Consider the following 12201-nt stretch of genomic DNA (forward strand, 5'->3'; position numbering starts at 1 on the left):
GCCCATGGTGGGGATGTGTATGTACCCACACACACACTGTGGGCAATTCTAAAACTGCCCTGGAGTCCCCCCCAGATGCTCTCAGGGCCACTGCCAGGCTCAGAGCAAGGGCTCTGCTCAGGGACCTTTGCTCCTCTCAGTCCCTTTTTGCTCTGGACTAAAGCAGCCAGGCACTCACAGGGCCACCAGGCTTCTGCATGGCCCTGAGACACAGGGCAGAGGCATTTCCTGTCCTCAGATAAGGGCAGGACCATTCCCAGTCAGATTTGCCAAGGCTCCCAGTAGCCATGCCATGGTCCCCAGCCCTGCCCATGCTGCCCCATCCCCCTTGAGCAGCTCCCTCCCTCTCCTCCCTGCGCTCTCCTCTCTTGCTGTGCCTGTGTGTGGGTGTATTTGGAAACGAGATCTTTCCAGCTGAACTGCAAAATGAAATGCAGAGATCACAACTCCTTGAATAGATTCAGTGCACACACCACCCCCCCCCCAACCTCCAGCCTGCCCCCCATGCAAATTCCAGGCAATAGTAAAGAAAATCCCAAACCAGAGGTGAAAAAAATCCAGGTGTTTGGCAGACCAAAGGGGGAGATTGGAGAAGAGGTGGCAGGGGGGAGGCACTGCAAAGCACTTTCCTTTCACCCCCTGGTTCAGCACAAGATCTGTAGATTGACCCCCACTTGCTCAATCCTCTGAGCTCCCAGAGCTGAGACAGCCCAGCTTCATGGGGCCACAAGACAAGAGAAAACAAAGCCCAGCACAAAGCCAAGCCCAGAACCCAACTGGGATGTGAACATCTGCTGCTGGAGGAGCCAGAGCCCATGTACTGAGATGAAGGCAGAAGTGTCTCCACCCTCACTGTGGATACCCCGTGCTGGCCTTGGGCTCCTCTGCTCTTCTTTTCCTGGAAAAAGCCAGGATTCCCCTGTTCTGCTGCCATGAGCAGCCTCTGGAGAAGGGGCTGTGATTTGCCCCCATGGGAACAGCATGTTGGTGTATGGAGGGGGTTGCTGTGGGGCAGGATGTGCACCATCATAAGGGACAGGATGGAAGGAAAAAACAGAAGCATCCTGAAAAACACCCTCACCACAGCAATGCCCCACCCTCACCATCCAGGCAGCAGGGCCTGAGGCAATGGGTGGGAAGGAGAGGAGATTTGGGGGCTCAGAGCACCATTCACAGCCTGGGACTCCTGCACTAACACTGGCTGTGCCAGAGAATGGGGTGAACACACACTGCTGCAAGAGGAGTCCAGCAGGCAGCGAGTTATCCCCTACACGAAACACAGCCCAAGAGGGGAAACACACACCTCAGCTGGAGGAAGCACCTTGTCACACAGGGATGCTCCAGCTCAGCTTCTCCAGGGGAACATGAGAGGTCAACTTGGCCCTTGCTGCCACCATCCATCCGTTTCCCAAGCTGCTGGCCCTGTGTGCACCACACACGTGTGGGTACAAAGCCCCAGGACATTGAGGACACTGAAAGGTGAAATGCCCTGTGCCACCCCCATGGCCAGCAGGGTTTTGGGTGCCTGGGGTCAGCTCACATCCACTGGGTCATCAACAGAAGCATCCACTCAGCACCGACGGCTGGAATGGAAGAGCTCACCCCTCTCCCCAGGCCCATGGAGGCACAGAGCCCTGGGCCAGGGCTGCTGAGGGGCAGGCTGAGAGGCCCATCTTATCTCCCCAAACAGCTGCCTAAGGGGCACAAAATCCCAAGGACAGGAAGAAAGGCAGTGGATAAGAATATGAGACTGCAGCTGTGATCCATCCCAATTCCAGAGCCAAGAAACTTCACCTGCATGCCTCCTCTCAGTTGAATCAGGCCCCACAGCCTCCAACGCTGAGCCAGCCATGGATTACAAACAATAAAGCAATTTATACAAGGCAGAAACCTTCAGGAATTATGCTGCATGCTTGCCATGTAGTGCAAAGACATTCCCCTCTGCATGTGGCTAGGTCCTTCGTCAGAGGAATTTGGATTTTTGACCCTAGAAGTCAGGATGAATCTCTGAAGGAACATCAGAGACAGACCTGCACAGTGATCCTGAGCAGATTATGGTCTCAGGGGTATATCCTGAGACATATTTATGGCCCTCCAAAGCAAGATAAGTCAATAATCACATACAGTAGCAGTTACAAGTCAGATATTAATTTAATTCCTTTCCTCCCTATCTGCCCGGATAAACATTAATTCAATGGCGCATCAGAGGGCTCCTTTATTTATCATTCTTATTGGAGTTTTTTTTTTTTTCTCCCATTAAGGTAGAATTGTTACAGCCAGGCTATCTAGACATGATGGTTCCCAAATTAAAGACATTTTGCATCCAACACAGGCACAGGGACCACCAGCCCAGATCTGGGATTCATGTTATTAGCAGCTAGCACTGATGTGGAGGAGTCTGATTAAAGAGCAGCCCATCAAACACACTTAGAAGCCTCAATCACCCACAGCAGAAGGAACAATTTATCCCTACAGCCCCTGTAGCCAAGAAGGAGCAGAGACATTTGCTCCCTTCCAGAGGATCCATACAACCTGGCCCTAGGAGCTGCACGCCCACACACAGCACAGCTCCCACCACCTTCTCCCCTTCCCAGAGTACAGCTCTTCCCAAGACTAGTCTCAACTCAGAGTTAAAAATGAACCTTACTCGTGATTAACATCCTTACTTACATAGCGTGGCTGGCAGCTTAACACCAAATAAATGTTTTGGCAGCAGGAGTCGCAGGCATGGGGGCGAGCCCTGCCCTCCAGCAGGCAGCTCCAGCCTCGCCAGGGGTTAAAAGCACTTTCTATTTGAATTAACAAATCATCAGCAAGCCCTCCTCGCCATCTGGGCAGGGGAGGGCTGGGCTGCTCTGGCCACCAGCATCTCCCAGGGAGCACAGAGGCCATCAATAATGCAAGAGGAGGGACTTGGAACCCTGACCTGATTGAGGTAGGAATCACAGGAAATCCTGCAGGCAAAAACCCCCCTGGGGGTGCTCGGACAGCCAAGGTGAGTGAATCCCTGTGAGATTCCCAGTTCCACTGCTGCTGCCCATGGGTTTGCCTTCAGCCCCCAGGGTTAGGGAGCATCTCGAAGCTGATTCAGTGGATGCACTGGGGGAATGGGAAACCTCTTGGAAGAGAACCAAATTAGAGATAAATGTAAGGATGCTTCGCACCAGAAACCCAGTAAGTGTGGGGCTAGCACCTGGATTACAGTAAATAAATCCCCTTTTCTTTCTAAGCTAGTCTGTGCCAAGCTCCAAGCTCTCAGTCATTCCCTGTTTAGCATTTTGTTCCCATTTTCAGCCCTCTTCTGCTCTCGCCCTTGGATTTTGCATCCCGGCAGAGAGGGAGAGAAAACTGGGATGACACAGGTGACAAGAAAACCCCAACACCAAACAGCTGCCGGTGCCTTGCACCTAGGAAACCTGCTAAAAATCCCAACCAAAACAACATTTCAGGCACAGAAGCCAAACCAATGGACAATTTCTATCCACTTGTGACTAAACCAAGTCACGGTTTGGGGCTGAGTCAGGGGCACATCCCAGTGCCATGCACGTGTGCCAGGCCCAGCCCGGCTGGGGATGCTGCTCCTGGCACCCCAAGAGCCCCTTTCCCGTAAGGCTCTAACCAGCACCACCACAGCCAGCGCAGAGAGCAAGCCTCAAAGCTTCTCTCAGCAAATATTCAGGCTGAAAAATGTGTTTTTCCATCTGCTCGAAGCTTCTTTGCTGGGGCTTTGGTAGGAAGCAGATGTAAGAGCATCCCAAAGCACGACCAGTCGTTACTCACTCTGTTATATAAAACCATGTGAATTTCCTCTTTTTTTTTCTTTTTTTTTTTTTTTCTTTTGTGTTGTTTTGTGGGTTTTTTTTGTTTGGTTGGATGGGTTTTAGGGGCTTTTTTGTTGTTGTTTCGGTTTGGTTTTTTGTTTTATTTCTTAGCACCAGGCCAGATTCCTGGGTGAGAGGCCAAGGCTGAAGAAAGCCAAGGCCAAATGAACCCAGGTTGGGGGAAACCTCTGCCTGCATCACCATCCAAAGAGAACACTTCACATCTAGGTTGCTCAGCAGAGAGCCAAGGCACAGAGGAAGGGAAAGCCACGATCTGGCCTCGTAACAAACCCAGAAACACTTAGGCCTCCTAGTTAACTAGGAAATTCAACCCTCTCCAAACCACAGCGAAGCTTCAAAGCCCTTCTAACCTGACTCTGGATGCTCCTTCCACAGCTCCCCGTGGACGGCCCCGTTCCCTCAGACTCCACTCCCAGCCAGCAAAGCTGCCGGGGGCAAAGGCTCCCCATGGGTCCTCTGCCAAGGGAAAATGATTTCATGATCCAAGTGAAAAAGTCATCAGGGAGGTTCATTTTGGTCTAAGGTTTTGCTCCCTTCCAGCAAAACAGTAGAAAAAAAAAAGGAGTTGAGTAAAAGCTGGGCAGGGAACTTGGGGTAATCTGAAACTTGGTTTTTTCAGAATGGGGGGGAAAAATTAAAGAGAGTTTAAAGTAAAAAATGTAAAAGCAGAATTTTTCAGCACAATGCCAAAGCTTCTGCAGGGGGTGCAGGGGGAGAAGGAAGCAGAAAATTTTCTGTGCATCATAAAATCCTGGGCATTTCTAGACTGGCTCCAACAACCTGCATTACTGAGCAGGGCAGAGAACACAGAAGCCGATCAAAGCGAGAGCAGAGCCACGGGAGACACGTCAGCCCCAAGGATGAGCGGTGGCTGGGGTGGTCCAGCCCCATGTCTGCCCCTCCTGTCCTGGGCACGGGGGCTGGGATCTCTGCCCCGGCTCCTGGCCCCACACGAAAGCAGCCCCACATTCACTGCAGAGCTGCCCCCGATGATCCCCGTGTGTCCCTCCTGGCTCAGGATGTTCTGTGCACTGATCCCAAGCGAGTCTCCAGAGACGCTCCCCAGCCCGCAGGAGAGCAGCGTTCCGGATTTCCTGCAAGGAGCCGAAGCTGCCCCAGCATTGCGGGGTCCCCGGGCAGGACGGGGGCTCCCCTCCCTGGGATGACATAACCACGGCCTGCATGGGGCCGAGCCTTTGTCTGTGCGCCGGGAGACAGGGAGGGAAAGCAAGCAAGCAAGAAAGAAAGAAAGAAAGAAAGAAAACTTCTGGAAGTCATTATGATTCCTCTGCTCCAGTCTCCTTTTTGGCAGACAGCTTCCCTCTCCCCTTCCCTCCCCCCCAACCCCACCCCAGCCCGCTTCAAAATGCCAGCCTATGATTTTTAAATGAGAAAAAGCTGCGCTGTACTCCAGCACTTGGATAAACTCCTACACAAACTTCCAGATGTGACACAACAGCCTGGAAGGGGGAATTCGCAGAAGAATCTCCTTAAAAAACACATCCACACGCAGGGAGCAAAGGCAGCGCCGGGCTGCCGGCACAGCTGGGCCACGGACGGGCCCCGAGGTCGCTGGTGAGATGAGGTGTCACCCAGATTAGCATCAAGCTGCTCCTGGCTCTTCCAGGGAGGCAGGGATTACAGGCACGCTGGCCACTGCACCCAGCTCTGGGAAGCGAACACCGCCTCCTGCTCCCGCTGAGCTCCCAAAAGGTTTGTGAACAGCAGGGAAGAGGATTTGCTGTTATTTGTCTCCTGGGAGGAGGGAAATAACCGCAGCACCTCTGTGCTGCCCTTGCTCAAAGGTGATGGGCTGAGATCATCACGCAGGAGCTGAGCGAGCCCAGGGAGGCGCCAGCACCTGCCCGGGATGCTCCATCCAGGAGGCTCCATCCCAGCCAGGAGGGCCAAGGGGCTCTGGGGACCCCTTGGTTGGGCACCAGCCACACAAGCCAGGCTTCTCTTCTCCCCAGGAATCGAGGAAGGGGCACAGAGAGAGCAGAGGCTCGGCAACAGCGGGAGAAATTCCATCTGTCTAGGGAGGGGGGGAGGCATCAGCGGGTGAACTGGGTCAGGGGACAGAAACAAGCTCAGGTGCCCTGGGATGGATCAGACACAGGTGAAGCAAGTGGATTCTGGTTCCTTTGTGGGGTTTTTAAATTAAAACAAGATCCATTTCAGGTCTGACCTCTCAAATCAAAGCGTTTTGCTTTGTTAAACTCAGAAGTGAGGCTGGAACAAATGTATAGAAGCGTATATAAGGACACCACATGCACTTGCCCCAAAAACCACTCTCTTTTGATAACAAAAAAATGAATTTGACCCTGCATTACACTGAATTCTTCAAAGAGCAGCATAAGCAGTGTCTGGCTCTCCCCATGAGCTGACATGGCTGAGGAGGGAGTGAGGACACCCCAATCTTCCACAAGGTGACAGGGGTTCCACTTGCCCCTGCCCTCACCACAGGCATTCCCATGAGAAGGGGTGCTGGGGGGCACTGCTGGGCTTGGGGAGCCCAAACCACGACACAGCTGAGCAGCCTCAGGCCTCACCCCCACCAGGCAGGAGGGTCCTGGCTCTGTGCAGTCGGACACACGAGCATTCCCTCCCTGAAGGGCTGGATCCAGCCAGAGCAGCACAGAGTGGTTCCAACACAGACCAGGGCACAGGGTGAACTCAGCAGGGGCTGACTGTGCTCTCAGTGGGGCCAGCACTGCTCTCCATGAAGAACCAAGCTCTAGCACAGCAGCTCCAGCCACCCTGTGAGCCAGCCTGGTGCAGATCTCAGCTACACTTTGGCATGCAGCCATGGGGATTCCAGACCCATTCCTAGAGGTGTCTGGGCATCTGCAACTTCCAGCAGGAGTTGGGGGCAATCAGTCCTCCCCAGGACCCAGCTTTGGTCACCCACCTCTTCCTGTTGGGGAGTGAGCAGAGCCATGTGAGGCAGCTGCTGGAAGAGTCCTCTGCTTTATTGCCGACAGAATGCAGGGCTGGTTTCTGTGACCAGATCAAGATGTGTTTCTTTGTCAAAGCCATTCCCAAACCCCCATCCCAGGGATTGTGCTGCATAGCAGCCAGGCCATTCCCAGGCCCCCATCCCAGGGACTGTATCCCAGAGCAGCCAGGCCATTCCCAAACCTCCATCCCAGGGATTGTGCTGCATAGCAGCCAGGCCATTCCCAAACCCCCATCCCAGGGATTGTGCTGCATAGCAGCCAGGCCATTCCCAGGCCCCCATCCCAGGGATTGTGCTGCACAGCAGCCAGGCCATTCCCAAACCCCCATCCCAGGGATTGTGCTGCAGAGCAGCCAGGCCATTCCCAAACCCCCATCCCAGGGACTGTACCCCAGAGCAGCCAGGCCATTCCCAAATCCCCATCCCAGGGATTGTACCCCAGAGCAGCCAGGCCATTCCCAAACCTCCATCCCAGGGATTGTGCTGCATAGCAGCCAGGCCATTCCCAGGCCCCACATCCCAGGGATTGTACCCCAGAGCAGCCAGGCAGGATGGCAGCGCTCCTCCTGGCGCCACCCAAACCTCCCCTTCCCAGAGAGGGAATTTGCAGAGCTGCCCTTCACCCTCCAAAGCAGGAGGAAAACAGCAGGATTCCAGCCAGGGTGGGTGTATCTCCCCAGGAATGGCACCTTCCAGCAGGGTTTTGTAGGGCCCCATTGCCCTGTGCTGCTTTCCAGGCAGCAGCGCTCTGCAGGCAGGCGGCCGTGGGGGATGAGGCAGTTTCCAGTAGTACAATAGATATCACAGCCCTTTCAGTTACACTGTTATTTCTCTATTCAGAGCTCTTAATGCCAAGTGGTAGCATCCTCCCCACTTTCTCCATCCCCACTCTTCAATCACTCCACAACTCTCAAGAAATAGCCTCGTTTCTTGTCTCTGATCAGAGAAGCAGCCTGGCACAGACCCTGATACGGCCTTTCATCTTCCCATCATTCATGGTGCTTTCATTTCACAAGTGAAAGTCAAGTAACCAGCTTGCCTCCTTTTTCCTCCCCCTCAGAAAATCCTGCTTCTCCTCTCACAGCCCTTCCAGCACACACACCAGGACACCCTGTATGTGCCACAGCCCTTCCCACCCCTGAGCCTGTGACCACTGAACTTGTCCCTGCTCTTCTTCCCCTTGACCCAGGCAGTTCTCAACCAGGGAAGAACCTTCCACCCCAGAGCCACCAGGAATATGAAGGCTGTCACCCAGGCTCGTCCCCTCAGCTCCTCATGGCTCCCAGAGAGGTTTTCACTCAAAGACCACAATGGAGTGGAGGGAGAAGACATGTTGGCCATCTGGTACATGTTTAGAGTTAAAAATCCCAAGGTTTCAGGCTCTGGAAAATTCCTGCATCAGGACAAACTTCATGGCCTCTTTCTAGACCTAAGGGAGAGGAGAAGCAGGAGAGCAACACAGTGGCCCCCATCTCTGCTCCAGACAGCAAGAGAAAAAGCTTCCTGGTCCAGGCAGAGAATGCTCTAGACAGAGACATTGCAGAAAACCCCCAAAACCACATCAACAGGACTTTGCATCCCTGCTGGATACTCAGCACCTCAACCATCACCCTCCCCTAACCCGGCCTCAGGTACCACAGTCACACCGACTGCCTGGACAGGGATGTAGAGCAGAATCCCAGGAGTTCCAGCTGCACTTCAGGGGCACAGACTGTCGTTCCTGGGAAAGAGTGGGTCCTGCATCTCCTCCTGATGCCCCTCCTGATCAACTGTAAATTTTATCACTCAGATTAGAACACTGCAAATCTGCCTGGAAACGCCACAAGCTCTGCATCTCCACAAGCACAGCCCAAACCAGAGCCCTCCCATCCAGTTTCTGCAGGAGCCAATGCAGAAAGGTAAAATCCACCTGAGGGAGTGGCAGAAGGCAGTGAAAGCTCCAAACTCTCCAGAGCTGGGGCAGGATTCACCACCCACTCAGCCAAAGCACTGTCACTCCTCTGCAGGGCAGCTGGTGGCAACAAAGACTTCCCAGCAACATGATTACATGGTTTTAACACTGAGGCACAATTCCTAGAAGGTTACAGCCTGAGAAGGGCCACCACACTAAAGAAAAAAAAAAAAGTAATAAATATAAACACGAGCAGGCTCAGCTCCAGCACTGGAGTGGCAGAAAGGCAAAGGGATGAGCAACACAATGCTGTTCTGAGCAACCCAGCAAGTGATGGGACACAGTGCAGGTACCAAAGTAGCTATGTTCCTCTCATCTGAAGGCTGAGCTGGTTTTTGTTGTTGTTTGTTTGTTTGTTTTGTTGTTTTAAAATAAACTCCCCCGATTCTGGGTCAGTGATCCTGAAAAAAAAAACAGCTGCATGCTTACACGACTCAAAGACCCACAGCATCACCCCTGTGGCCCCAGGACTCCCAGCAAGATCCTTCCTCTGTCAGTAACAAGTGAAAAATTGGTGACAGAAATCCCAGCTAGTGGGACTGCACGTAATGCTCCTCCCTGACTCACAGTGCTGTTTGCAGGTGCCCACAATACCACTGATTTTCCAAGGACAAAAGTTAATCAGATTGGTTTTGCAGCCACAGAGGAGAAAACACATTTCAAGCCATTACTGGGGTGGCGGACTTTGCTGAAAACACTAAAACATACAGGTGTTAACATCAGATTCAAAATAGCATGTCAAAGGTTAAAAATTTTTTTTAAAATTTTAAAAACCCATACATACTTGGAAACATATTTAAACCAGTAATCATAAATACTATTAGTCTTAGTAGGCAACAAGAGCACACTGACTTGCAGCCTGTCATTAATATTTCTTTCCAAAACAGAAGGCTTCACAAAGTTGTTAGATTTGCTATGTTTAAATAAAGGCAGTTTGAACTGCTTAGCTGGCCTGAAAGAGATCTGTGGAGAAGCTGCTGAGGGTATTCATGACTGGGAAGAGAAATCTTGGATTTTTCCCTCTTGGGGGACATTTTAGGAGAGAAGGCAGCCTGTTTATCAGAGAATCTTTGCTGAAGCTCAAGTAAAACAATATTCACAACTCCAGCAGACCCTCACCAAGCACACCAGCCTCAGCTGAGATGTAGTCCTTAACAGTTCCTGCATGCCAGGAGTGGAGAAGGACTAGCACAAGGCATTCTGGTGCTCTGTACCATGTAACATGTCCTCCGTGCTGCTGCACAGCCTCTCCCCCTCCAGATGTGGGGCTGCTGCCCACACTGCTCGCCTGCCTCTTGCCGGCAGCCCAGCACGGCTGCGGGAGCTCCCCAGGCAGCCTCTCCTGCACCAGCCCCTGCTGGAAGCCACATCGCTTCACTTTGTTTCATTTTGGGCTTTTGTTTCTACAAATAATAAATGAAGCTGGAATTTGGCGATGGTAAAATACTCGGAATGCTAGAAGCCATGCGGAAGCCATGTGCTGGTTGCAACTCAACTCCAAAGGGAAGCTTTAAAGACACCAAGACTGTGAAAGAAGAAATTTTTCTATTGTCTCCTCTATTTCTTCCCCCCCCCCCCCCACCCCCCGTTTTGAAAGCTTAAACTTGACTAAAGCGGCTCGGCCTGTGCCAGAGCAGACAGGGAGCTTGGAAGAAGATCAGAAGCCTTTGGGGGGCCGTGGCTCACCCCAGGATGTGACAAACAGCTGCCCTTGGCCAATGCCCGCCCGGGACCGTGACCCCCACCCTGCCCCAACCCGTCCAGGCAAGGAGCATCCCCCGGGGATGGGGCCGAGAATGGGCCCTTGGACGGGCCTCAAGCGCCCTGAATTGTTTAGGGACCCTGGAGCCGGGCAGCAAACCAACCCCCAAAACCTCCGCCTCCCTCCACACTGCACCCGTCTCGTAAAACCTCAGGGAAAGGACCAAGGAGCCTAAAATGGGCAAGAAACGGGGTCAAGAACGAAAAACCGATCCACAAGGGAAGAGACCGGGGTTAGGGTCACTCAGTGTGTCGGGGGAGCTGGTCCAGAGACGGTCGGTGCCCTGGGGGAGATGGTCCCCAGCAGCTGCACTCCGAGTCCCCGTGGAACGGAGCGCTGCAGCCCGCGGGAGCCGAGGGAGGGGAGCCCGCAGGAGGGGAGCCCACGGCACGGCACGGCACGGCACGGCACGGCACGGCACGGCACGGCACGGCACGGCACGGCACGGACCGACCACCCCTGCAACAGCCCGGAAAACTTCCCGGGCGAGCAGCGGGGAGGGGGGGGAGCATCGCCCGCTACCCCGGGGACGGCGGGTGCCGGGTCCCCCCAAAGCCCGGCTCCCTCCCCATCACCCGGCGGGCCTCAGCCAGGTGCTCCCCGCCCTGCCGGCCGCTCCGGGGCCGTGGGGGCCCCGTGGGGCTTACCTCGCCGCCGAACACCTGCAAAGGATACGGGTTACAGACCAACCGGAGGCACCAGCTCCGCGGCCGGCTCTCCTGGCTCAGGTAGAAAAAGACGACGGGAGCCAGCGCCGGGTAGGGCAGCGCCTCTGCCTCCGAATCGCCGCTGCCCGCCTCCCTGTCCCCCGGCCCCGGCTGGCCCCCGGCCCCGGACAGGTCATTAAGGCGGATGAAAGTCTTGGCTCTGCCCGGCTCCGGATCCTCCTCGGCCGCTCGCGGTCCATCTTCGTCCATCCTCCGGCCGGCGGCCCCGGGGGAACCGGGGCGACGCGGGGCGAGCCGGTGGGACGCCTAGAGCGGCGCGGCCATGGCGGGCTAGGGGGGCTGGGGGATGCGGCGGGGCGGCTTCAGCGCCGGGGTGGCATGGCCGGGCGAGCCGCTGCCTCTCCCCCCGCCGGGGCCGGGCCGCCCCCCTCGTCCTGCCCTGCTGTCTGCGGGCTCCGTAGCTCCTCCTCGCCGTGCCTTCGGGGGCCCGAGCCGCGGGCAGGGAGGCGGCGGCGGGGCGGCCCCCGCTGCCGGTGCTGGCCCCCACCCGGGGGGCGGCCCGCCCCTAGCGGCTCTGCCTGTCCCCTCTGCTCCCCAACATCCGCCCGGGGCGATGGGATGCTGCCCGGCGCGCCGGGCACGGGCGGTGGCAGAGGATGCTCCCGCGGCGGCCGCGCCGAGCCGAGCGCTCCGCACAGCTGGATCCCTCACTCCAACTTCAAGTCCCGGCCCCTCCTCCCCCCGCCGCCAATGGGGGCTCGCCCTCGGCCCCCCGGCGCCTCCCCATTGGCTGCCGCGCCTGTCCGTCCGGGGGCACCGCTGGCCGGCAGCGCGGTCCCCGGCGGGGCTGGACGGGGCGCACCCGGGGCCGGGCAGCCGCTGCCCCGCGGGGTGCGGGGGCACGGCGGGGAGACGAAGCGCCGAGCGCTGGGGGCAGGGAGGAGCGGGAAAGCCGCACGCTGCGTTAGGCGGAGGCAAGCCCCGGTGGGACGCTGCAGCACCGGGAGAAGGGGAGCCGG

At 55.8% G+C, this 12201-nt stretch overlaps 1 protein-coding gene across 15 annotated transcripts in view; it reads right to left on the bottom strand.

The window, feature by feature from the left end:
• CACNA1G (calcium voltage-gated channel subunit alpha1 G) overlaps window positions 1–11539 on the bottom strand; it is a 149515-nt gene extending 137976 nt beyond the window's left edge. For 12 of the 15 annotated variants that reach the window (XM_063175753.1, XM_063175755.1, XM_063175752.1 and 9 more), the window contains exon 1: window positions 11190–11538. In XM_063175753.1, the coding sequence (XP_063031823.1) occupies window positions 11190–11431 (242 nt within the window). In that variant the 5' untranslated portion in view covers window positions 11432–11538. Of the gene's footprint in view, window positions 1–11189 lie in introns of all 15 variants that reach the window. The other 3 variants (XM_063175758.1, XM_063175757.1, XM_063175759.1) reach the window with 2 other exon arrangements.
• Window positions 11540–12201: the final 662 nt, after the last annotated feature.

Source organism: Melospiza melodia, chromosome 24 (genome assembly GCF_035770615.1).
Source record: "Melospiza melodia melodia isolate bMelMel2 chromosome 24, bMelMel2.pri, whole genome shotgun sequence".
NCBI lineage: Eukaryota > Metazoa > Chordata > Aves > Passeriformes > Passerellidae > Melospiza > Melospiza melodia.